This window comes from Tenrec ecaudatus, chromosome 6 (genome assembly GCF_050624435.1).
Source record: "Tenrec ecaudatus isolate mTenEca1 chromosome 6, mTenEca1.hap1, whole genome shotgun sequence".
Taxonomy (NCBI): domain Eukaryota; kingdom Metazoa; phylum Chordata; class Mammalia; order Afrosoricida; family Tenrecidae; genus Tenrec; species Tenrec ecaudatus.
In genome coordinates, this window is record NC_134535.1 from 80,463,378 (window position 1) to 80,489,667 (window position 26,290).

General features: G+C 54.1%; 3 protein-coding genes across 9 annotated transcripts in view; 1 reads left to right on the plus strand and 2 right to left on the minus strand.

Annotated features, from left to right (window-relative positions):
* Positions 1-4,964: 4,964 nt before the first annotated feature.
* SLC61A1 (solute carrier family 61 member 1) lies at positions 4,965-7,383 on the minus strand. 2 transcript variants are annotated; one of them, XM_075551625.1, is made up of 2 exons: positions 7,185-7,383; positions 4,965-6,583 (listed from the first exon to the last, which is right to left on the minus strand). In XM_075551625.1, the coding sequence occupies exon 2, from the start codon at positions 6,562-6,564 to the stop codon at positions 5,212-5,214; it is 1,353 nt and encodes a 450-aa protein (XP_075407740.1). In that variant the 5' UTR covers positions 6,565-6,583; positions 7,185-7,383; the 3' UTR covers positions 4,965-5,211. The 2 variants fall into 2 exon arrangements, with proteins under 2 accessions (XP_075407740.1, XP_075407741.1); XM_075551626.1 differs by lacking the exon at positions 7,185-7,383 and adding an exon at positions 6,961-7,122.
* A 54-nt stretch (positions 7,384-7,437) lies between these two features.
* Positions 7,438-26,290, plus strand: part of RARG (retinoic acid receptor gamma) — a 36,581-nt gene continuing 17,728 nt past the window's right edge. The window contains exons 1-5 of one of the 6 annotated variants that reach the window (XM_075551620.1): positions 7,438-7,584; positions 15,411-15,562; positions 16,297-16,576; positions 18,784-18,904; positions 21,375-21,596. The gene's annotated coding sequence lies outside the window, so the exon portion shown is untranslated. Of the gene's footprint in view, positions 7,585-15,410; positions 15,574-16,296; positions 16,577-18,783; positions 18,905-21,374; positions 21,597-23,504; positions 23,673-26,290 lie in introns of all 6 variants that reach the window. The other 5 variants (XM_075551621.1, XM_075551619.1, XM_075551618.1 and 2 more) reach the window with 5 other exon arrangements.
* Positions 12,881-13,405, minus strand: LOC142451492 (uncharacterized). Its single transcript, XM_075553283.1, has one exon. It carries the CDS (start codon positions 13,403-13,405, stop codon positions 12,881-12,883), a length of 525 nt encoding a protein of 174 aa, XP_075409398.1.

The following is a 26,290-nucleotide window of genomic DNA, read 5'->3' on the forward strand; positions in this document are numbered from 1 at the left end:
CAAAGATGACAGCCATGAAATGTTTGGTGAGTGAACAGGTGCATTCTCTGCGCATCATTTCCTCTTGTTTTCACTTCCATGTTGTACAGCAAGTGTTCTAGGAACAACGCCCCCCCTCCCATGTATTCTATTTACTTGATTCTAAACTCCTCAAAGGCAGTGAACTTTCCTCCTCTAGTTTCTGTTCATAAATTCTGTATCGAGAGACCACTAAATTCTCACTGATATGAATATGAATCCCATCACATAATTCAAGCTCTCACCCTGAATACCACGCTGATAATGCGACAGCACCAGTAGAAAGAGCTGTAGACTGAAGTCTGGACAAAGGCACTGAGATCTGGTGCCAGCTCCATTTGTGCTTTCTCTGGGGAGCAGATAGTAACACCAAGGCTCCCTGCTTCCCAGGTCGCCTACCTCAAATAGAACATCCTTGAAATGTTTTCCATTGGCCCTCAGAGCACTTGGCAGCCATTAAAAAGCATGATCGAACAATTAAATTATACGATATATGAAGTATATGCCAATATAACTTTTTTTAAAGCATGTCTGGAAAGGGGATATAGGGGAGCTAATATCAAAGAGTTCAAGAAGAAAGAAAATGTTTTGAAAATGATGGCAGCAACTGTACAATTCTGCTTGATCAAATTGAATTATAGATTGTTATAATGTCAGTAATAGCTCCCAATAATTAAAAATAAGCATGTCTGATTAAAATGTCTGATAAGATACATGAATGATTATGATAATCTCCCTGTGGATTTTAATTATTTGAAAAAGGAAAAAACATACATGATTATGTTTTTAAAATTTTTCAGTACAGCCATGAATAGTATAATAAAATTTTATTACCATGTGTGCACATGTATACATGTTATCTCTCTTTACAATATATGAGAAAGTTTCACAAAGTCCTTGGGAACATGGATATAAAAGATCATAGAACTTTTCCACGAACTCTTTGAAGCTCTTTTGTACATCTATATACCAATGTAATCTTCAACATTATATTTACGCATTGGTAGCAAACACGTATGTGTGTCTGTACTTGACTATTTGACAGTGGAAGCACCTGGTGGCTCTGTGGTTAAGCACTCAGCCGCTATCTGACAGGTCAGCCATCAGTCGCTCCCAGGAGAAAGATATAGTGGTCTGCTGTCTGAAAGATTAGAGGCATGTGGGCCATTCTACTCTGTGTACGGGGCCCACTCTGAGTCAGAACTGACCGGATGGCCAAACGTATTTTACAATGAGAATTTGGAGCTTTACTGTTTAAAAAATAAAAAGTGCCTTAGAGCAAAGGTGAAATATTTTTATAAAGTTAGATCTGAGTTCAAGCATGACCAATTCTCCTTAGTTTTCTAACTTCTATTAGAAGCCACCAGACAGCTCCCAGGGCTTTCTACTCCCATGAATTATGGTCTCAGGAACTCACAGCAGGAGTCCTGCCCTGCCCTGCCCTACAGACTCACTGTGAGTCAGAGTCGACTCCATGGAAGTGAGTTAGGTTAGGTTATTGGTGGGGAGGGGTGCCAGACAATAATAAAAGTGGCAGGGAAGACCCCAAGGTCAGTATGTTAGTCTGGGGTGACTAGAGAAACAAATCCAGAGATACTCATGTGTGTAAGAGAGAGTTTTATATCAAAGAGTAATTGTATATTAAGAAAACATCCCAGCCCAATCCTGATCAAGTCCATAAGGCCAATATTAGTCCATATGCCTAATACCAGTCTATAAATTCCTCTTCAGACTCATGCAACACCCGCAATCACACCGAGTGCAGGCAGAACACAGGCCAGTGGGTGGAAAAGTCTTGTGGATCCAGTGGCAGTGGAACCATCTCAGTGCTGGTGTGGGGTCTCCATGTGGTTCCTCCAGCTCCAGGCTTCCTCTGGCTCTATCAGTGTAACTCCATGTGGCTTGTCAATAGGAATGTCAACCAGGGAGAGTGTGTGCCCCGCCTCCAGGGAGGAAGACAAGAGTTTCCAGAATCCTCAGGAGAAGGCCATGCCCACAGAGGCATTATTGGCTATGACCTGATTGACAGGCTACACTCCACCCCTTCGCTCAAATTGATAGGAGATTATGTAACTGCCACAGTTGAGATTAGGATAACAATTGGACTGACCTCCAGCAAAAAGGCCCCTCTTGTGTCTGGGCAGGGGTTGGACCTTTTAAGAAGAAGCCTTAGAACCCAGCCTTGCCTTTCACCCAGTCTTCCTGTGCCCTTGTTCACTGGTGCCTGGTTCCGTGAGATGCTTCTCTGCTCTCCTGGATATTGCTAAAAGCACCACATATAACCCTGGATGTGTCCAGCTGGATGGAAATGCAGATCATCAGCAGCCTCTTAGAGAATGATGATGGTGTGTATCCAGCTGCCCCCAAGCTGACCTTCCCACTTGAGGAAGAGGAAGTGAGTTCAAGTGGAGCCCACTGACACCCAACTCAGCCACTCATATGCCTCAAGTCAAAGCCGCTCCTTCTCCGATAGCTTGAGCTCCCACCTGGGCCAACACGGAGGATAAACATTACAGGGGACTCCCCTCGCCACTGGGAAGTGGGGGAGAGTTACTGCCGTCACAGCTCATCTGGCACCCCATCAAGACAGGGTCAGCTGGACTGAAAACTTAACAAACTAAAAGCCAACACCGGCGTGAGCCAACCACTACTCCAAGCACTTAACGATAACAGTGTACTTAATCCTCACAGAGGCCCCATAGGGGAGAGATACTCTTACCACCCCCACTGTGGAGATGAGGAAACTGAGGCACTGAGATGTCCCAGCGCTTGTGCTCTGGATTCTTCCTCTGAGCCATCTCTCTGCATGTTGCAGACCCTGTGCCCCAGGTGAACCTCTCACTCACTAGACGCTATCGACAGATGCCCCCAAGCGGGCCCGGATGACCAAGGCTATGGACACTTCCACGAACAGAGGGCTTGGGACAGGGACACAGAGCTAGAGGAGGTAGCTAAGGCAGGTAGGTGGACACCCATGGGCACTGGGCTGCCAGCAAGAGACGAGGTTTGGCCTCAGCTTTCCCACCCACCAACAGCATCACCTCAGGCGAGTGACTTCCTTTCTTCAAATGGGTTTTCCTCTTGGGTAAAAGATTGCACACACACATGCGCAACAATTTTTTTCTTTTAAAATGTTACACATAAAAAATGTTACACACACACACATTTTCCCCTAGTACCTAGAAATACCATGAGAAAGACAGGCTTTCTACCCATGTAAAGCGTTAGTCCCGGAAACCCACAGGGGCAGTTCTACTCTGCCTTAAAGGGTCGCTATGAGTCAGCACTGACTTGATGGCAGTGAGGTTTTTTGGACCTAGTAATACCATGGTTAACCTACAGTGGGTGTTCAACATATATTTGAGGTGACATGGACAATCTCTAAGGTGCCTTCTGGCCCTTCAGCACCCGTGAGTCTGACAGGGAAGAATCTGCCCCACTGTTAACTGTTGTCGCCAGGCCTCGGGTGCTTTTAAAGCCACTCTCACTTAGGGATGTGAGGGAGTCCTCAATCACCCAGCAATAGTTACTGTCACCTACAACACAAATCATTAACTAGGCTGTAGACTCTAGCCTAGCAGAATGCCCAAGTGGGTGGCTCTTGAAAAGCCAGGTATAAGCTAGCCCGTCTCCTTTCCGGAAATGTAATGGGCACAACTACAGGCCAAGCACCTGCTTGTGAGCATGTACGACTGAGACAAAGACGAATGAGGCAGCTTATTCTCGCCCTCAAGGAAGTCCAAGTAGCAGAAGGGATGGATCGTTTACACACACATAACCATGAAATCTCTCTTATCCCAGCTCAACAGGGCAGGCGGGGATGCAGTAGGCTTCTGGCAACAGATTGTCTTAGACTCACTGTGATGGGGCGGGGCAGGGCCAGGGAGGTAAAGATATCTGGTTTTTCACTTCACCTCTAGCTCAGTTCCCTGCAGCCTGGTAGGAACCTGGTCCAAGTCGGAACCTGAGACCCCCGCCCACTCCTCCCCCTAGGTGGCTCACCCTGCAGGAGTTCATCCACCATACATTCCTTCAGCTGGTGCTATCTCCTTCCACAGGTTGAGACTTGCAGATCTTGGAACTTCTTGCCTCTTCTGAGAAGTAGTCTGGGACCCAAGGAAAGGCCTTAATCCCTTTTCCAGAACAGTGGGCCCCCATGCCCATCTCAAATACATTCCAGGACACACCCTTGAGCCCCCACCTCCCTCCACACCCTTTTTAGGGCTGGCTTGGCTTCCCCTGAAAAAGCCCAAGTTTTGGTGGGAGGAGGAAAAGCAGATATAATCAGAGGCGAGGCAGGGAGGGGCCCACACAGCTAGTGTTCCCACTGGTACTGCTTCCTGCCTGAGTAGCGAGCTCATTCAGAGTGGGTGGGGAAGAGTCAGGTACAGACAGGATGTCTCAGCCCCTCAGCCATTCACTGCTCTCTTCTCTTGGCAGCTCTTCACTCAGGCTTCATGCAGGGACATGGGCCCTGGTGGACCCAGATGCTGGACAGATGGTGCAGGCGTTGCCAGAGGCAGAAGACAGGCCGAGTGCCTGTGCTGGGCTCTGAGCTGGTTCCTACAGGAAGGGCCCCAGGTTTGCCCCTGGATCGGACAGAGCAGCAGCCGAGGGCCCTGGTACCTTTGCCCAGGGGTCTGTAGGCATCCTGGGCATGTACCCCAAGTGGTCCAGAGGTCCTCTCACCCTGGCTGAGGAGCAGGGCTTCTGCAGGAGGGTACCCATCGAGCAGTAAGGGAATACGGAGGACCTAACTGCCTGAGGTCCTTCCCACCCCGCCGCTGTGCTTGGAGGCTATTCCTCAGATCTCAGTGTCATCTGGAGAAGATCCCCGGGAAGTTAGCACTAACTCTATCGATGCCATCTCTAGTCTCAAAACCTCCAGCTGACTACTCGCCAGCAGCTACTGGGGTGGGGGTCCAGGTGAAGACAAGTAACTCAAATCACGGGGCAGTTCAGTTTATTGTAAAGTGGTCAGGGGGAAGGGGGCAACACAGAGGCAGCTGTTGGCACCTTCTTTGTAGTCCATCACCCGATGTCCTTTCTACCTCAAAGTACTGGCAGGAGAGACCCCAGGACAGACTGGGGGCCAAGAATCACAAAGTCAAGTCATGGAGAGATCTGCACAACCCTCCTGGCGAGACAGGATCCAAGGGTCTATTCCGAGCGCCAGGGCTGGACCAGCCAGGGTTAGAGCTCAGGGGCATGGGGCTCCCCCGTGGGTGAGGGCACCCGCAGTTCGGCATCATGCCGCACCACTGTGAAGAGTCCCACCACCGCCAGCAGTGCTGTCACCATGACAGCCGAGCAGATGCCGAACATGTTCCGCGTCCCCGTTTTGCGGTCACTGTCATGAAGGACCAGGAGGCCCAGGCAGGCCAGAAGGTGCAGGGGCACCCGGAACCAGTTGAGAACTCCGGCCTGCTCTGTCTCGGGGATCACCTTCCTCCGCAGAAAGCTCATGCTGGGGAAGTACAGCCCACAAGCCAACTCGATCAGCAGGAAGGCGATGAAGGACTCCACAGGGCTCTCCTGGCCTGGGCTGGTGGAGAAAGTCAACATGAAGAGCGAGAAGACCACGATGAGGACAGCCAGGGAGAGGAGGTGCATGGGCTGAAGGTGGTACCTCTTGGAGGTGGCAATGCGGTAGAGGGACGAGCCGAGCAGGCTCGCTGCCATGAAGCTGGAGAAGACGATGCCCAGAGGGGCCCCGTGTGGGAACAGCACGGGTGTCCAGAGGAAGATAAAAATGAAGATGACACTCTCAAACAGGGCCTGGATGGTGCCCAGTAACAGCACGCGGCGGTCCGACAGGAGGCAACGCAGGCCCCCCGCACAGGTCCTGGACAAGGCGCGCTGCCGGTCATAGTTCTCGCCCCAGTTCCGGAGGGCCAAGCTCCCCGCCAGAGCCAGGAGGGGGATGGCAGCCACAAAGGGTGCCACAGGCCCCAACCCCATCCAGCTGGCCACAGCTTCGGCTGCCACACCTGCCACAATAGCCAGCACGTGGTTCCAGAAGGCCACTCGGGCAAAGGTGGCGGGGATCCACTCGCTTGGAAAGTCGTGCCGCTCCACGTGTTCATGCACGTACCAGGCCTCGAAGGCCGTGAAGAGTAGGGCCGTGGACAGGCCACCAAGCGCTCGGCCCACCAGCAGCACAAAGTAGTCCTGAGAAAGTTTGGTGAGGCAGCACAGCGAGTACGTGAGAGAGAAGAGGACACAAGACTTCTTGCGGCCCAGCCAATCCACGAGAGAGGAGGCTACTAGCCCAAAGAGGACGGTGGAGGCAAGGCCACAGACGTAGAAGATGGCGATCTGACCCTCCAAGAAGTGGTAATGCTGATAGAGTTTATAGAGGTAGGGAGCCTGGAGCCAGTCGGCGGCCAGGGCCAGGAAATAGACTTGGTAGAAGTCGAGTTGAAACCGCAGAAAGGATGGATTGCTGCAGACTCTCCCAGGGGGCTTGGCGCGGCATCTTGACAGCTCCAGCCCCAGGCAGGAGGCCAGGAGTAGGACGAGGGCGAGGTAGGCAGTCACCAGCATGGTGGGCCCCCCGGACGACCTGGGGAGCAAGGGCAGGGGGAGGGGGCCAGAGTCACAGTCATAGCACTGTCAAGGGGCTGGGTGTGTAAAGAGAGGCAGCTCCACCCGCCCTCTCCCACCCCCTGCCAATTTCACTTCCCCACCCCTCAACTCCACTCCCCTCCCGGGGAGCTCAGACCCAGACCGGAGGGACCAGTTGGGTGGGTGGGAGGAGTGGCCCGCCAGAAGGTTCCACTAGGATCCCGTGGGGAAGGGAGGGAGGGGTAAGAAGAGAAGGGAGAAGACTGAGCATTCGCCCCACCCTTGCCTGGCACAGCCAGGAGGGAGTCCCTTCCGTAATTCCCGTCCCGCAGGTTCCAATGGGGCTGCTGCCTCGGTCCACAACAGCTTCTGTACCTTTCCTTCCACCGCCTCCCACCCTCGCCGCGGGGCCTGCTCTGGCCCTCGGGGTCTCAGCGTCCGTCTGGGGCATCCCTCCCGCGCGCGCGGGGCCCCAGAGTTGCTTCTCCCGCGCGAGCATCTCGGCCTCCATCGCCTCCCGATCAAGGACGTCCCCTGCGCCCGTCGCCCGCACCCAGCGCCGCCACACCCACTCACGCGTCGCCCAGACCCCGCCGCACCTGCTGTCCCGGTCTGCGGGGACGCTCCGGACGCGTCCGGCTCCAGGCCGCCCGGCCGCCCTCTAGCTCTCGCGCCGGCTCCGGCTCCGGTTCCGGCTCCGGCTCGGGTTCCAGCGGCGCGCCCGCCCCTCCAAGCCTGCTTCCGGGAGCCAGGCAGGCCTCTGGACGCCGCCATGATGGCCCGTCACGTGACGGGGGCGTGGCCTCGCGCCCCCTCCGGCCCCGCCCCCCGGTCTGCCTGGCCCCGCCCTCCGGTCCGCCCGGCCCCGCCTTCCTGCCCGAGCCCGGGCGCAGGCTCGCCGGGGGCGTACGCCGCCCGCCTGGTGGCACCTCGCCCACTGCCCGCTGGCTTTCGGCGACGCCCGCTCCAGCCCCAGGGACCCCTGCGGACCACCTTGAAGTAAGGACCCGTTGTCTTGCCTCCCGGCGCCGTGGCTTCCGCAGCCGTGTGCAGGGAAGATGCCCGCGCTCCCGCCGAGCCTGGGGTCGGAGCGTGCCACGGGACACGCGGGCACCTCGCCGTTCTCCTCCTGCAGTGCCCTCCAGGCGACAAGTCAGTGCGGCCGAGGCACCTGAGGGAGGCAGTGTGGTGTTAGGAACGTGGACTCTCGCCGCAGACCGAGTCAACCCCTACCCTGCGGCTTACCAGCTGTGTGGCCTTGGGCAGGCCAAGTAACTTCTCAGCGCCCCAGTTTCTCCGTCTGAAGTCGTAGGACTGCCCTGCCCCAATAAAGGCCATAAAGTTCAGAGGCAACAGGCCTAGGCGGGTAACAGGTACAGCCTGCTTCCTCTGGTCGATGCTGTGCGGGTGCTAGAACATCACCCCATTCCATTCCCCCTCAATTTCTGCTGGCCGCCACCAGGGCCGTTGTCCACTCCTTTTTCCCTGGAAGGTTCTTCTCCTTCTGCAGTTTAGCTACATGGTTCCTTCCCTCACCTCCTCCAGGTCTCCGCTCAAATGTCACCTTATCAGTGAGGCCCTCCTTGACCATCCTGTTTGAAATAACGCCCACCACCTCCAGCCAAGTAACCCACCCTCTTTCTTCACAATGCTGTTTTCCTTTCATGTTGTTTTTCTGCATAGGACTTAACACTGTCTGGCACACTCTATAGCTTACATGTTTGTTTATTGGTAGAACCCCCTCCCCTCTCTAGACTGCTAGCTGTTTTGTTCATTTGTAGTACCTTTCCCCAGCACTTAAAAACAGTGGTCAGTTTGATACGTAATCAACTTTAAGTTAACACTTGATGGGAAACTTAGTGAATCAATTAATCCATATGCATTACTTTTTAAACTGTCTGGTTCACGGTTAACACTTATCGAAGAGTTAATGTACGTAAATTCTGTGTTAAGAAGTCCTAGGCCAACTGCTATAGATAAATTACCTCATTTAACTGTCTGAACAACTAGTAAGGTAAATAAGATGCTATTACTATCATCCAGGGTTGGAAAGGTTAAGTAAGCTATCCAGAGCCTTATGCCAAGGAGAGTCAGAATTGGAATCCAGATCTTCAGATTCTGGGTTCAGATGGTTTCTGAAAATATTAAATGAGTTTACCTACCTATGCAGGTAACTGCCAGTTTTCTATATATTAAGGCTTTGGCCTTCTATAACTATTAAGACCCCTCCCTGGGACATAAAAAAAGCCCAAAACAATTTATACTAGAGGAGTCTTGGTGGTGCAGTGGTTACAGATTGGGCTATGATCTGCATGGCCCACAGTTCAACTACCAGCAGCTCCCTCGGAAGCAAGTCTGGTCTTTCTACTTCCGTAAACAGTTACAGAAAGCCTCAAGGGGTGGCCATGAGTCAGCACTGACTGGATGGCAGTGAGTTTGGGTTGAACTCCCCCAACAGGACTGAGGAGGGAAAGCCCTGGCCATCTGTCTGCTTCCACTAAGATTACAGCCAAGAGATGTCCACGGGAAAATTACATTCTGTGGCACTTGGGGTCACCCTGATTTGGAGTTGACTTAAAACAACAAGAGTCCTAGGTCTGGGGGGACGACGGTGGGCATGCCTGGGTTGAACATCTTGATAAATGCTTTTTAGTGATAAAGTAAACAGCTGAGATTTATAGCCTGCACGTTTCAAAGTGCCTTCAGCCCCAGCTGACAGACTTCTGGAGGCTGGGGAGGAAGTAGTCATTCCCATGCTTTTGTCTAGAAATGTTAAGACTGAAAAATAATGACTTTCCCAAGGTCACTCAGTAAGTAAAACCCTTTGGGACCCAAATGCCCTCCCTCCCAGGCCTGGGCTTCAGCCACTTGAGCTGATGACACCAACGCTCTCAGCTCTTGGTCTTTGTGTGTGTGTGGGAGGGTGGATGTCATTCGACATGGAGGCAGGAGATGGGATGAGATGACCTTGCATTCCTGGCCTCCTGTTTCCCAGGAAGGAGAGCAGGGTGGTTCTTTCCCCACGATGAATTGCATTTTGCTAAGAATAGACCAAAATCAAAATGATATTATTTTGGATTGTTGGGTTGATTGGAGGACTTATTCGAGATATGCGTGCTCCTTAGGTTTCCTCTGGCCCTTTGAGCTGTGCAACACAGGAAAGGTCCTAGCTGTGGGAAAGTTGCCACTGGAGGACTTCAGAGGATCTGTCCCTGGAACATGTATCTAGGGAAGGGCAGGGAGGGTTGGAGGGAGCCGCACTGAAGTGCTAGCTTACCGGGCAGGTGGGAAGGATGCTCCGGGGCCTGGGAAGCATGCGTGTCAGAGGAGCATGATCACAACTTTGACGTTCAAGCATACCCTACGGCAGACAGCATGGTTTCAGGAATCTCATACTCTTCACACAGATTCAACCATTATTACGATTTTGGTACTTTTGCTCCTACTACTACTTTCTTTCTGTCCCCCCCCCCTTTTTTTTCCTTGCCTGAAATGATTAAAAAGAAATGTCATATGCATCTCTAGGCAATAAGGCCCTAGTTTTACATTTCCCTAAAGGCATTTTTTGAATATCCAACAAAATCCACCTTCTTCCTTGACAGCGTAGATACTCAGTCCATACATAACAAAATGCCCCTCACCGTCTCAGAATGCCTTTTTCCAGTTGGGTTTCTATATCAGGAATCAAACAAGAGCTGCTTGGCCCAGTTAGTGTTGCGCTCTCGCTCTTGCAACTTTTCCCTCAACTACTGCCCGGCTGAAGAAACTGGGTGGGTTTCCCTTGAGGATGAATGTGCCCGCTGGCTTCCCTGCTGTGTCATTTAGTCTGTTCCTCCATTCTCTGTATTTCCTGTCTCGTGGAACTTAGCTCTAAAGACTTGATTCGGTTCATTTCCGTTTTTTGTTTGTCAAGAATCCTTCCTCGGTAGAGTGCTCCATATCGCACACCATCAGGCAGCCGAGGTGTGCCCGGTCAGTGGTGCCAAAGTTTGCCAATGGGGTCAGGTGGTGACAGCTCGATTCCACCCCTGGAAAGACCCCAGCCATCATCCTTGGCTTTACCTAGTGATAATTCTCACTTCAATCCATTATTTCCTTAGGATTTGCAAAACGGGGCTCTTTCTGATGCTACGTTCCATTCATTAGCTAGAATTATTTAGTAAACAAGTCTTCTCGATCGATTAGAGAGATTTTGTTACCCTAAAATTCAGTTTATGCAGACAGGACAGGCAGCATAAATGCTTCATTCTGAGTCTTTTTTGTTTTTCTTTACCAATTTTCAGAATTGAAAGTTGGGAGAAGCATCATGTTTGAAATGTAGTTTAGGAGTTTGTTCTTTTTTAAGAAGACTTAGAAGAGCTGAGCAGGGATGGATCACTAGGGCCGTGGTTCTCAACCTTCCTAATGCCACGCCCCTTTCATACAGCTCCTCATGTGGTGGTGACCCCCCAACCATAAAACTATTTTTGTTGCACTTCTTAACTGTCATTTTGCTACTGTTATGAACCAAGTGACCCCTGTGAAAGTGTTGGGCGACCCCCAAAGGCGTCTCAACCCACAGGTTGAGAACCGCTGACTTAGGGAGTGGGTGGGGAAGGAGGCACTATATTCTGCTAGCCATGTCCAGCCTTGTCCCTTCAGTGGCTGAGGTGTACATGAGACAGAGACACTGGACCTCTCAATGTCGTGGCACTTGGACAGGGGTTGTGAGATGGACATGACAGGTCTGCTATGCAGACAGCTAGCTGTAGGATTCAAGGAGGGGGAGATGGAAAGATAGATAAGAAATTTAAAACCAGATATGGAGAGGCAGAAAGATAGGAAGTAGCAAAACAAAACACTAGACATGAGAGATAAGCAAGACAAGGAAGAGGAAATAGAACAGTGAACAAAATGCACCCCCAAACAAACAAGGACAGAAGAGCACAGGCATACAGGGTGGGCGGAAAGGCCGTTGAAGAAAACTGACAGGAAGACAGGGATTGAGACAAGGGAGAGAGGAGTGACAGGCATGCTATATTACAATGACTTTAAATTAGAGGGAAAGATAGAAGGAGAAGCAGAGGGCTAGAGCATGGGGAGAACAAGCATAGTGACACAGCTAGGGGGAAATGAGCCTGAGTGGCAAAGTAGGTTCAGTGTTGGGCAGCTAACCACGATGTTAGTGGTTCAAACCCACCAACTGCCTCAAGGGAAAAGATGAGGCTGTCTGCTGTGATACAGACTGTGAGTCTTCCAGCTCTACCATTGTAAAGATTTAGAGTCGCCATGCTCTACTCTGTCCTTCAGGGTCTCCGTGAATTGGATTTCGACTCAGAGTGGGTTTAGTTTGGTTTGGTTTGCAAGCTAGGTGAGGGCAGAATGTCCGGAAGAAAGAGTAATGGAGAGAATGACATAGAAAAGGACTAGAGATGGGCAAGGAAGAACAGACAGTTCTGGAGAAAGAAGGTGAGAAAGAGAAGAGAGGAACGGACTAGCACAGGAGCCAGAGAACTTGAGACACGCGGGAGGGCTCTCGACCTAAAACCTGGTCCTGGGAAGGTATCTGGGGTGCTTACTTCCAACTACCTCTCCCAGCCCCAGGGTCAGGGTTTCTGTCTGGGTGAGTGGGGTGAAATCTTATCCATCGGGAACTTGAGTCCAAGGATTTCCTGCTCCGCTCACCTCCCAAACTGGATAAGCACGGATGCCACAGACGGACGGGATTATTGCTGCCAGATGGAGGTCATGGACGCTGGGCCAGCTCCCGGATTTGAAAGATGTCTAAGCAGAGTGCCAGGTTCAGGGAAGCTAAGGCCGGAGTCCAGAGACTTGGGGTTTAATTAGGTGGACAGGTACTTCCAAGGACAAGAAGTGACCCCTGCTCAGAGGACCCCCTGTTGCCCCTAGAGGAGGAGACCAGCTTACCCATGTGAACTGCTAAGCAGTCTCCCACAGAGGCTGACCAGAGGGGAACAAATGAGAGCCTTGCTCACCTTCTGGGGCAGAGAGGAAGCTTCTGAGAAGAACCGTTTCTAGTCCAGGAGCTGCAGAGGAGAAAGTTCCGGAGTCCCCGGGGGAGCTCCCCCAGAAACCTCACCCACCAAGAGCAGAGGGGAAGGCCAGAGGGGCTGTTCACTGTCAGCTGCCTCTACCTGCTTCGCTGCTGGCCAAAGACCCATCTCGCCTGCCTCCCCTATGCCGTGCCCTCCCCCATCTGGGGCGAAGGGCAGGGACAAGGGCTCTTGAGCCTGCAGGAGCAGCTGCAAGAAGACTCTTGGAGGCTGGTCATTTTTTAGGGGAGACAGCAGCCCACCTATACTATCTGGCAGCGCCCTGGAGAGATGCGTTGTCCCCTGCGGCAGCAGCAGTAGCTGCTGTGTCCTTCAGTGGCACCTGGAGGCCCCCAAGTAGCCCCTGGGCCACAACTGCAGCCGTCCTGGCGGCCCCAGCAGGAGATGGGGTAGGCAGCTTGGCCTTTGGAGTGAGGGTAAATGGGGTGAGGTGGGAGGTGGCAGCAGGTCACTGGCGGACCAGCACAGGGGCTGCAGGAGGTATGGGGGCCAACCAAGGGTGGACAGGCAGGACAGGGAGGGTAAAAACAGACACAGGGTGGGCCAGGCAAGCTGGGACAGGAGGGGCAGGGAGCCACAGAATAAGGGCCGGCAGGGCAGGAGCAGCTGGGAGGGGGGCAGGCAGGGCAGGGGCAGGCACAGACTGAAGAGGGGCAGGGCAGGCCAGGAGAGGCGGCAGGTGGGCCATGCCCAGAGGGCATCGGAGGCTGGTGGCGGGCCACCTTCTTGTTCCGAGGCCCCACATGGAGCCCCAGGGAGAAGTCCATGCAGCTGCAGGAGTGGCAGGGCTGGAGTCTGGGGGAGGAGGAGAGCCAGAGAGACAGACTGTGGGGGGTGGTGGGGGGGAGCAGGATTAAACCTAAGACACGCTGAGCCTAGCTGATCCTTTGGGGAGCTCAGCCCTCCCCTTCCAGACCTGCCTGGCAGTGTTTGCCTGCCCCCGCCCCCACCCCCACCCCCAGCCTCTGCTACCCGCCAAACCCCCGCCTTACTCTAAGGGCATCAGACCAGAACATGTGCTTCAAATATGACGTGCACTGTCATGCCTTCCGCCCTTTGGCCCTCTGTTCCGTCGGATCCTTCTGTGGTTAGTGCCCAGTTTCTCTTCCCCACCTGACAAGGCCCTGCTCCTGGGAAGCCTTTGCCTTCATTCAATCAAAAAGTATCTCCTGAGCCCCAAGCACCTGCCCCCTGCTGAAGAGGTGAGGCTCCCTCCCCATCACTCTGACCCTGATGGCTAGAACTGCTGCTGCAGGCCCCATCAGCCCAGGGCTGGGACCTGGGGAAGAAACAGCTCAGCAGCAGGCCCCTGGAAGGCTAATATGGGTGATACAGCTGGCTGGGAGTTGACAAGGGGAGGTGGGATGCCTAGATCCTGGGAATTTCCAAGTAGGGTTGGGAGGGCCTGGCGATTCCAAGAGATGGTCAGCCTGGGCAGTGATTATTTGAGGATTTATTATGCCCTGAGAGTGCAGAAGTGATTCCTGGGACTGCTAACCACAAGACCAGCAGTTCGAAACCACCACCTGGTCCAAGGAAGAAGCATGAGGCTTTCTCGGACCGTAGAGAATTGCAGTGTAGGAAACCCACAGGGGGCAGTTCTACCCTGTTCTATAGGGTCACTGTGAGTCAGAATTGACTCAAACACACACACACACACACACACACACAGAGAGAGAGAGAGAGAGATAATTTTAATAATAATATGCATCTAAGGAGCCCAGGCGGCGTGGGTTACATGTTGGGCCACCAATGTCGAGGCTGGTCATTGGAAACCACCAGCTGCTCTGTGGGAGAAAGACTAGGCTTTCAACTCCTTTAACGGGTGACCATCTGGGAAACCCACAGGGGCAGTTTTACTCTGTCCTGTAGGGTCGCTCTCAGTTAGAATCGACTTGAGGGCTGGGAGGTATTTTTCTTTCAATGCATCTGGCACTGGCCTTGTTGGTGGACAGAGTTTCCGGAAGAGGCAGAGTGGAGACAAAAGAATGACAAACAGGTCAACAAGGGAATTGGCTAGCTTGTTTCAGAGCCTGAGTGAGGGTGACTATGGGGAAGCAGGATGGGACCATAAAAAGTGACTCAGAGGGAGCCAGATCAGTCATCAGGAGCAGCCGAACAGCCCCCAAACAGGCTGAGCTTACTGCCCTTCAGCACGTTGGCAGGGAGAGAATCCATGAAGCACTAGCCCCTGAGCCTGGGGCTAGATGGAGTGGGGGGACGGGGGGGGGGGGGGGGGGGAGGTAATAAAGTGGAGGAGCTGGGAGAAAGGAGTGTCCTGGCAGAGGCTGCTGTCCAACTTGGGAGGGTTGGGGAAGGTGTCACTGAGAAGTGACTTAGGGATGTTCTGAGGGAAGTGAGAGGGGAGCTGTATAAATAACTAGTGAGAGAAGGGGGAGAGCAAGTGCAATGAGCAGAAGGGCAGGGTAAGACCATGGCGGACAAAGCTGGGAGTCTTCTTGGTCCCAGCCCTGCCCCTGGTCCAAATCTGCCGCTCCCAGCCACTTTGGAAGACAGCTTGGCACCATCTGTTCCAATCAAGGGAGGAAAAGGAGCCTCTCTGCCCCTGTCAAGCGTCACCCACCGTCTCGGGAACACACAGGGGCAGTTCTCTGCTGTGCTGCAGGGTACAGGGTGGCATCCACTCCTTGGCAGTAAGTTTGGTGTCATTTCCGGTTCCAGTTGAGCCTATACATCATCAAACTCTTGTCTGTGTGTGCTCGGAAAGGTGCAAGAGAGTTCATAGCAGTACTGTTTTTGTTTTTTTTAAAGGCCTAAACTGAAAACATCTCAAACATCCATCAACAGAATGAAAAAAAACAAACTGGTGTGCTCATGCAGCTGAGCAACCGTGAACATGAACAAAAGACAGCCATGTGCAACAGTTTGGCTGGGTCTCCCCAACAAGACATGGAGCAAAATAGGTAAGGCACACGTGAGTATTGCAGTATCATTTCATTTCTGCAGTTCTACAGAGGAGGCGATAGTAAGTAACATTATTTAGGGCTACATGTCTTAGAACTCTAACTTTGTGTAGCTCTAACACAGTTTTAAAAACAAGAGAAGCATTATCACAGTCAGGAGGTAGGAAGCTACCTTTTAAGGAAGGGAGGGAATTATGAACTGGAAGGCTTACATGAGGGAGACTTCTGGAATGCAGGAAAGGTTTTGTTTTGTAACAGCTGTATTGACATATAGTTCAAATATCATAGTTCCATAATTTAAGCATGTTAAAGATAATTGTGCAAAAAAAATTGTGCAACCACCACTCCAATACATTTTAGAACATTTTCTTCTATCTTGTACTTTTTATAACTAGCTCCCTGTTTCCCCAACCTCTTCTGCTATAATCCCAAGGAGCTATTAATCCAGTTATTGTCACTATAGATTTACCCAGCCTTGATTTCAGATGAAGAAAAGCACAGAATAGGAAATACTATTTCTTGACCTAGATGGCAGCTAGTTCCAGTCTGGTCTTCACACTGATCATAATCTATCTATATATACCGGACCTAAAGAGTATCTATGGAAGAAAAAATATCTGTTTCTATAGTTGATGGCGGTGATGGTTGCACAATTTAAAAAAATATATTGAAACCATTGAATTGTACGGTACATGAATTATATGTCAATAAAAAGGTTTTTTGTTTTTTTTAAGAATGTCCCAAGGCACTGTGTACAGACTTGTGTCCTAGTTTGACACTCCCTAGTCCAGACACCGGCCTTGCCCATCAGTCCTCGGGGACAATGACCGTCTTTATGTTTCTGGCACCTGTCAGTACTCAGTGAATTCTTGCTGAACGCCGTGGAATGAAATCCCAAGTAGCTGATCTCACGGAGAGGTGGGCAGTAGTCATGACAGTACACTGAGCAGGGGACCTCCAGGCCATGGGTTCCTATCTCAGCAATGCCGCTACCCAGCTGTGCAACAATACTGGGTGAGTTGCTTAACTTCTCTAGTTGTGAATTTCCTTCTTTAGAAAACAAGGAAGATAATTGCCACCTCTTTGAATGGCTACGTGGTGGATTCAGTGAGAATACACATCCCTAGCACAATGCCTGGCACCTAGTAGGTAGACAGCAAAGGATAACTTTGCAACACCCCCAGATCAGCCCCTTATTTATTCTCCAGAGGAGTCTACCAGAAGAGGCAGCCAGCCATCAAACCTGGGGCTCCCATCCTTGGGTCCCATTGAAGATGTAATCTGGCCAACTGAAGTTGAACAGAACCCCAGCAGTGGCGGGAGTCAGCAAGGGAGGCAGGATACCCAAGTTTGGGGAGTTTCCACCAAGGGGAAGTCCCAGGTGTGGGGGTGGGGGTGCCAGGCTGGCCTCAACCAGACTCCCTGTCCGCAGGGGGTGTAGGCACAGGAATGAAAGCGGGCCAAGGCAAGGTTGGAACATCCCCTCCTTGGTCATGTGACCTCTTTGCTGGTTCTGCAGAAGGCTCAATCACTGAGAGGCCTGTTCCTTCCTTGGAAGGGGTCCCACGTTAGGCCCCTCCACTTTCTCAGGCCTTAAAAGGAACCTTGGTGTCTGGGCAAGAGGTACTGGAAGTTCCCCAGTAGCCAGAGAAGAGGGACCCTAAGCCCCTGGCTGGCAGCTGTGCAGACAGCTACACCTACACACACACCCCACACACCTCCTACAGGCTCCAGGCAAGCTTGGAGACAGACATGCTCCCTCCAGGGAGTGGGACAGGTCAGGGCTGGATCAGGAGAGGCGTGTGAGTGTGTGTACGTGCCCATGGCAGAGCAGCCTCCGAGGAGAAGGCTTTTCTGTCTGGTGAGGCTCCAGGGGAGCAAATGCAGGAGCCCCCCTCCCCTTCCAAACCTGGCAGAAGTGCCAGTCTGGGGCCATGTGTTATATGGGACATGGCAGGGGCCAAGCCTGCGGAGTGCCTCCCTTTCCCTTTTTGGAGGAAGAGATGGAGAAACAGGTGGAATCATTCCAGGGCAGGGTTTCCAGGTGTCCCATAGTTCTGCTTTGATGATCACCTCTCCTTTGTGACACAGCAAAATGCAACTGGACTAGAGCACCCCCCTCGCCACTCTCCCCCCCCCCCCCCGGCCATGTTTTTCTAGAGGCTGAGAATCAGGACTTGGGCTCTGCAGTCTTTGCACACATTCTGCCCCCCCCCCCCACTCCCTGTTCTTCACCAGGATCCTCACTTTTCCCCAGCAGGAGTTCTTTCCGGAATCTCCTGGCTGGGAAAGACTCCCTACTGCCCACTCTCAGGGCACTACCTGCCTCCCCACTGGAGCCAGCCCTGCTGCAGTGTTGCATGTTACCTGATCAACATTGGACTCTTCCATGAGGCTGTAAACCTGCCGGCGCAAGGGCCACCCTGGGTATTTCCAGGGCCTAGCACAGTGCCTGGCACCCGGTAGATGTTCCAGAAGGATCTGGTGAATGAACGCATGGTACCTGTTCATTCGGGGGGTGCATTTCTAGCTACTCCCGGGGTTGTTGCTTAGTTAGCCGCGGGTTTCAAAATTGAGGCCTGTTTTGTAGTCAGATCTGGGCAGCATCAGAGGTGGTGAGGACCTTCCACACACAAACTCATTCACCAGGAAGGCACAAGTTTGGCAGGCAGCAGAGCAGGCTGGTCTGAGGGGTGGAGTTAAGCCGGAGGGTGGGGGAGTACGGGGAGGCTTGGCACCAGCCTTGGCACACAGGAGCCTTCTTTGGGAGGGAGAAGAGGTGGGAGAAGAGGGGAGGCAGGGAAAGAGGACCCATGTTGTACAAAACATGTTTTCATCACACACTCCCTGGGTGCCCTGGTCTCTAAGCCCCGACAGCACTTCCGTGTCTTAATGATGTCCTTGGGGGTTGTAACACAGCCTCCCCCCCCCCCTGCAGACATCTGCCAGCCACCTCTGAGCTTGGAACAGGGCATCCCTCAGCACCGAGCTGGGCCTGGAAACATGGTCTGCCTGTCTGTGCTGTGCCCCATGCTGGGGCAGGGGCAAAGGTGAATGGTAGGTCTGTGTGACAGCACAGGCTAGGCGGCTGGGCAGGTGTGCCAGGACTCCTTTCCTCCCCTCACCGCTTCTCCTTGGGGCCTTTGCTCTGTGACGTGGGGGGGGGAGTGTAGCAGAGGCAGCCTGGTGGTTCTAGAGGGCCCCCCATGTCATCTCTCCAGGTTACTGGGGTGACTGAGGTGAAGATGGGCCAAAGGAAAGAGAAATGAAGGAAGCCCCTACCGTGCCACAAGTTTCCAGAGAAGGCCCATCTCCCCTAGTGAGCCTGAGCCTGGAATCCAGGTGGGACACTGACTCCACTGCACCATGGGGAGGGAGTGCAGGGAGGGTGGTGAGAGAAAGAATCCCAGCCCTTCAAGATGAGGAGGATGGGGGTGAGGCTGCTGCTGCCTTCCCTCTCCTCCGCCATCTGCCTCTGGTGCCTCCCAGCCTGCTGCAGGACACAGACCCCAGTTGTTGAGTCCTGGGGAGGAGTAGTTGGGGGGAGGGGTGCAGCAGAGGTGGAACTGAGAAGCCCCAGGGGAGGAGCTTGCATAGGGTGGGTCTTCCTGGGCATCTCCTTCCACCACCTCCCTGGCTGCCTTGGTTGACCACCAAGGGCAGAGGAGGCAGCCAGCCAGACAGCCAGAAGGAGCAGATGGATGGACAAACACCCACCAAAGACAAAGACAGGCAGACTAGACAGACAAACCGGGACAAAGAGGAGGGCAGAGGCAGACAGAGTCCTCTCCCTCTTGAGGTTCCCTCAGGGGTTTCTGTCCCCTGTTTTTGTGTCTCTGAACCCATCTGCTAGTCGGGACCACACAGTCTGTGAACCCAAGCTCTTGGCCACCAGGCGCGGTCCGAGGTCCCTCTGAAGAAAGAAAAGGGTGCGTTGAGAGAGGCGATCCCAGCAGGGACGAGTCATGGGGGTGGTGCCTGGTTCTGTGTCAAGATGCCCAGCCAGGGTGGGAGTGGTACCGTTGCCTGGTTCCTGAGGACAGGAGACTCATTCACTGCAAACCAAGTACAGATGTGCTGGGGGAGGTGGGGGGTGGGGGAGAAGTTAGGGCCACATTCCCAAACCACAACTGGGCCTGCCCTCCTTCCGCCAGCCACCACCACCAGGGCAGGAGGGGTTAAGTTTGGAACCTCCTGGCAGGAGCCCTGACACACTGGCTGGCTGGCAGGCGCCATCCCACCCACCCCAGCCTGGAAGCCTGGGTCCAACTCCCTGACACCAGCCCCTCCCACCCTGCTGAGAGTTGCTCCCAGGGAAACCAAGCCAAGTCAACAGCAGCCAGGCCACCTGGGGACGGGACCCTGGAGTACCTATTCCCACTTCTCCCCAGCCTGCCCCTCCCCCCAGGAAACGGGAGGGCCTTGTCTATACCCCCTGTGACGTGTGTGTCTGGGCTCTCCTGAGAAGGCCACACACAGCATGCCCCCTCCCCTCTCCCCTTTCCTTCCCCTTACTCTGGCTACCCAAAAGTGGCCTCTCCCAGGAGGGAGGGTACCAGGCCCCCAGGGTGACAGTGAGGACAGAGCACAGTCATTCCAGCACGGAAAATGTGATGTGACCCAGGAGTCCAGGTCCCCAGTGCTGGCCACCCTGGGAGTGTCTGTGTCCCTCTCTCCGGAGCCCTGCCCAGCTCATCACTGCTCTCCTGTTTTCCTCACTCCCACCCCTACTCCCCAGGGCCCCTGCACCCAGTTGGAACGTTCCCCCCTTCCCTCTTGCTCTGGGATCCACGCCTGCTGCACGGCTGAGCACCCATACTGGCCATGTAGAAATCAGAGACCTGTCCCCATCAGACAATGACTCTAGGCAGAGCATGGACACACAGCCCCAGAGTCAACAACATTCAGGGCGCATCTACCAGACCAGGCCTGGCCAGCGCGGTGGGGCGGGCAGGCAGGCAGGCAGGCAGGCAGGCAGGCACTGGCCACCTAGGCAGACACACACCCTCAGCCTAAGCCTTCTCCCTCACACCCAGCCCAGGGCTCCTCCCACCCCCAGGCAGTTCCCTTTCCCATCCAAGTATCAAGGTGGGAACCTTTTTGACAGGCAGAGACCCAGGAACCCTAATTCCTCAGCTGACTGCAGCCAGGGCAAGGGGGCAGGGTGGTGGTGGGGTGTCTACATGCCCAGGCCTCAGCACCCCCCACCACCCAAGCCTCTCTAGTTCCTCTGAGAGCCTGAGGACGCAGGCCTAGGCAGGGGATGTGAGAAACTTAGACCTGCAGTGAAGGCTGGCCCACGAGTACGGACCTCGGTCCCTGTCGTGGCATTCCCCCTGGCCGGCCCTGCCCCCCTGGGGAACCTGGGTGCAGCCCCCATTGCCTACGCCAGAGAAGTCGGAGGGGCTGGCACCACCCACCCAACAACAGGCTGGCCACAGACAGCTCAGCCAGTCCCCCACGCGGCAGGAAAGGGAGACGTGCCCAGGAGAAAGGGTGGCATCATGATGGGGCCCAGGACACTGACCTCCTCTGCCAGCCTGACCCGGCCTCTCCGGGGACGGAGCCACGGCAGGCGGGCAAAGGGGAGGGGCAGAGACCCAGGCGTCCTGGGCCGCCCCGCCCAGCCCCCCTCCCACACCCCACCCCAGCCCCGCAGCCCCAGGGCACCGAAGAGGGAGCCGGGCAGGGGCAGGCGGCAGGGGAGGGAGGAGCGAGGGCGGGAGGGGGAGGAGGGAGCCGGGCCGGGAGGGAGGTGGGGGCGGGGGAGGGAGAAAAAGAAAGAAAATATTTTCCGTGTCCCCGCCTGCAGAGTCAGTGTGCGGTTTGGGAGAAAATGTGTCGGATATTTTGGGGCGGTCACGTGGGCGGGCGGGCTCCGAGAGGCCCCGGGACAGTCCCAGCCTAGAGCCATGCCCCCCCGAGAGCCCCCCATGACCACGAGCCCCTGACACTGCCACGCTCCATCCCGAGACCGCCCGACGCCGGGACCGCGGGGCTCCGAGGCCTGCCTTCCCCCTCCCTCCCCTTCCAGGTGAGTCGGGCGGGGAAGCAGGCTCGCCGCCGCCCGCCGGGACACCGGGACACCGCGGCCCTGGGGCGGGGGACGGGGCGTGGGTCGGTCGTTCCCGGTCTCTTCTTAGGCTGTCCGCCGGGCTGGGGGGCGCCTCCTGCCCGGATTTGGGGGTCAGCCCCCCCGGTGTGCAAAAGGAATGGAGAAGCGTTTCCAGAGAAGCTGGGGATGGGCTGAGGAGTAGGGAGGAGGACTTTTGGGGAAGGGTCCTAAGCCAGGGGGCATCGCTCCGTCAACTTCTGTGTTTGGAGAGGGAAGGAGGACTGCGAGGCGGGTGGGCGTGTGTGTGTGTGTGTGTGTGTGTGTGTGTTTCCCTCCTGGTGGGGGACCCACTGTCCTCAGGCTTCCTTGTGGGTGCTGAGGGATGGTTCAAACAAGCCCAAGGGGAATGGCCCAGCCTGGAGCTTTGGAAAGGTAGGAGAAGGGACCTTGGTAAAGGGTGGCCATCTGGGTCCAGGAGTTTGGTAGTGTCCTTGGGTTGACAGTCCCGGTTCCCTCTGACACATATTCTCAACCACTGGCATGAAGTCTTTGCTCCGCCCCATCAAGGGGGGTGAGGGGCTCCTCTGGAGTATTCTTGAGGAGATTCCACATGGAACAAAAGAAAAGCAGGAAAACCATGGGACAGGGACCCAGGAGCCCTGCTCCAGGATGGAACCCCGCTGACACAGTCTCTGTCTTTGGCAGTTCCAGCCCAGTGGCCTCCACCTGACTCAGACTGTAGGAGGGATCTTTGCAGGTTCCCAGAGGGTGAGGTGCTGGGTTGGGAACAGTGGGGAGCTGGAGGAAGGGTCTATAGGGCAAGAAGCAAAAGTGACTGGGTCCATGAAGAGCCCATGCCCAGGGCGGCTGGAATCTCAGATGGAATCACTCCTCAGATGCAGAGAAGTTAAGGTTGAGGACAGTACCCTACATCCTGAAGGGGAGAATGGGGGAGTGTGTGCAGGGTGCCAGGTTCTTGGGGTACTTCTTCCCAAATAGACACACACCACGCATGCACATACAGGCTGTGGCTTGGAGCCTGGTAGGAAGCACAGGCACGCCCCCACAACCCGGCACACCCCCACCTGGCTCAGAAAGCCACCTAACTGGCACCTCCAGTTCCCCCCTCTGCCCCACCCTGCCCATGCCCTCCGATGCCCACACACATTCCACTGGCATTGCCTGCCTGCCTCCTGGGCACTGCCCCTCCCTGAGGCCAGTGGGGTGGAGGGAGGGCACCTGGGGATGAGAGGTGGAGAATTGAGGGTCTAGACTCCCCCAGGAGTGGCACAGGGCCAAGGAAACCTGGGCTGAGGTGGCTGCTGCCTCCTGGGGAGCAGGCTCAGGGCCCAGGCCAGAGCCGAGGATGCCTGGGTTCTCCGCCCAGGCTGGGGATAGGGTCATGGAAAAAGGTGGTCGTGTTTATACAGAGGGGAGGGGGGCAGCGGGTGGAGAGCAGCCTACAAGAGCTGCTTTGTTCCAGGCTCTGGAGTGGGCAGGGCGGCAGGGAGATGCCCCCCCCCCCAATCCCATCCGGCAGCCCCCTTCATCCATGCCCTCCCCTCAACTCCACCTCAGGACTAAGAGAAGCAGCTTTTGTAAAAGCCCTTTCCCTGTCATCAGCCCCTTCCTGAGGTGGCATCTCAGAAGCAAAGGTTCTCCCCCTTCCCCAGGTCCTCCCAAGAGCTAAGGTATCTGGGTCAGGTCGCTAAAGTGTTTCCCTTCCCTTTACCCTCCACACCACTGTCTGCAGCTCCTGAGCCCAGCCCATCCTCCTCCCCTGGGGTGGGGGCTGGACACCCCTTGGCTCCTTCTGGGAGGCCGAGAAATCAAAGTGCTGAAATGAGCTCCACCTCTGTCCTCTACCTTTCTTCACCCAACTCCCAGGCCCTCCCCGAGGCAAAGTAGGAAAGAAGCCAGAGAGAGATGACCTGTCCACCTGTCCTCCCTGATGAGGACCGGAAGTCTGAGCATCCTGGCCTGGGACACCCCCAATCCGCACCCCCCTTGGAAGCCCTTCTGCCCTACCCTTCGGGTTTCTGTTTCCTACCTCAGGTCAGAGACACTTTCCAAGCTAAGCTGAGTCTGGGGAAGATTGGGTGGGTGGGGACCTCTAGGAGCTTCTCACCCTTGGCATTGGAGGGGTTAATCCACCTGGAATGTGGCCCAGCCTGTTGGCCTGTTGCTTTGGCCTGGGAGACTCAGGGGCCCAGGACTCCTGGCTCCAGCTGGCTTCTACCAAGGACAGGACTTTAAGGAGTAGAAGGAGAGAAGGACCTCCCCTCCCCCCTCCCCCCCAAGCCTAACTAGTGCCTTGAAGTTCAGACTTTTAGGGCCTAAGGGGACACTGGACTAGTGTCTGAAGTTACTGGGGATATGGGTGGTGCCTGGTGAGGGACCAGACAAACCTCATGCTTTGGGGCTGAGTGAGGGGTGGTGGAGGCACTGAATTTCAGCAGCTTCGCTAGCAGTTTAACCGTATGGGATGACAGGCCAAGGAGACAAAGCAAAAACCCAGAGAGGTACAAAGACAAGACTGAGCACTACTGGGGGAAGGACAGGCAGAAATACTCATCTGCCCGGGAGCCTGCCTAGGGCAGGGCCTGCGCTTTGCTGTTTCCCTTTTCGCCCTTTCTTCCTGGCAGCCCTGTGTGAGTGCGGCCGGCCGGCCGGCCAATGGAGGAGGTGCCCAGGCATGGGTGGCTCTCCCTTCCCAGCCCACTAACTCCTCAAACAGGTGGGTGGTTCTGGAGCTCCTGGGAAAGCCAGTCTTTCTGTCAGAGCATCAGGAGAGGAGCTGCCTGCTGGTCCAAGGACTCCCCTATCCCCCCATGCTTCCCCCCCAACCCCAGACTCTCCTGGGCTCAAGTTGAAAGTCTCTTCTGGGGCAGTGGGCCATATTTGGGGTGAGGGGAGGTGCAGCGAGCCCAGAAAAGATAAAGGAGATGGAGCAACTAAGTCAGAGAGAGGAGCTCTCTGGTCTTGCATGGGGCACCCCTGTGGGTTCCATTCTTAGCTGAAGGACAGGTGGTGAAGAGCAGTGTGGGAGTGGAGATCGAGAAGACTTGGGAGGGGAAACCGGAAGTATTGAGAAAGGGAGAAAGGAAGAAATGTTAATGGAAAAATAATGAAGAAAGAGAAGGTACAAAGAAAGATAATAGGAGAGAATTATATCTCGCCTGGGGAGCCCCTCAATGGGGCCAACAGGAAGGCTGGAGGTTTGGGTACATCCAGAGGTGTCTCAGAAAGGCTTGGCGGTGGCCTGTTCCCAAAACTCAGCCAATGAAAAAAAACCCGGGTTGCAGAATTGTGGGTCAGTGTCAGCTCCATGACAACTGGTTTCTGTACCACTTGGCGTGTGCCCTACATTAGGCTAAGCATGCTACAGCTATGCGATTATTTAATCTTAGCAACAACCTTGTGGTCTGGGCCTATGATTATTCCCATCTTACTGAGAGGAAACCGAGGCATGGAGAATTTCATAGCACGCCCAAGTTCCTCAAAGGAACTACCCTGCCATAGTGGGTTATGGCAGTTCTAACTCGTGAGAAAGGTGAGCTTTCTGCTCCCGGGCGGGGCAGATCTATCTTGTCCTCTGGGGTCGCCATGAATTGAAATAGACTCGATGCCAAGGAGGTTTCTGCTTTGTTTTGATTTTTCAGTTTTGATGGTTCAAGTCCTCATAGCTAGTCAAGTGGGATATCCATCTGTTCCTATCGTCTGGCTCTAGAACCTGTGCTCATATGACGTTACATTGTGCTCGTTTCCAGAAGGGTGGGGGGGGGTCCCAAAGTTACCACAGAGACACATGGGATTCTGACAGAGTGGACATTGAACACCAGCGTAGCAGCCTTAGGGCTTTATATCATTTTGATTGTATTGGGTCAAGAAAGTCTTCACACACACACACACACACACACACAAATCAACCTTTAAAGACAGCCGAATCCTCTGTTAGGCACCTCTTATATTGAATAGCAGCAGGACAGCCTCCGCATTTGATTTCCTTTAGTTTTTTTTTAAATTATTATTTATTTATTTTTTAAAATGTTTTATTTCCTTTAGTTTCATTTTGGTTGTATTTGATGTAGAAAGTCCTGATTCACACACACACACACACACACACACGCATACACACACAAACACACACCGATTTACAGTCTCATTAAGAAAAAGATAATGGATTTTTCCCACAAACGTTTTGAAGCCTTTTCATGTTTGTGTGTATAATGTATGTATATATCTGTATGTATGATTGTTGTCAGGTGTTGACAAGTGAGTTCGTGCCAAGTGACTCTTAGAAACTCTATATGACAGACTAGAACAAGCTTTCTAGGCTGTTATTTGTATGGGAACAGCTCTTTCTCCCAGAAAGCCACTGCGTGGGTTCGAACTGCCGACCTTTCAGTTAGCAGCCGAGCGAGCACTCTACCTAGATCTGTATGATGGGGTTCAAAAAGTTTGTGGAAAAATGGAATAAAATGCTAATGGAATTTTCCCACAAATGTTTGAAGCCCCCATCTATCTTTCCAGGGTAGTAGAGTCTGGTTTCCCCATCCATCACTTTACCAGTCATTGTACTTCCGTTCCCTCGCCTGCAGACTTGGAATCAAGATTCATACTTCACAGGGGCTACCTGCAGGTTCAATAAAATACCCAGCCCGGTGCCTGGC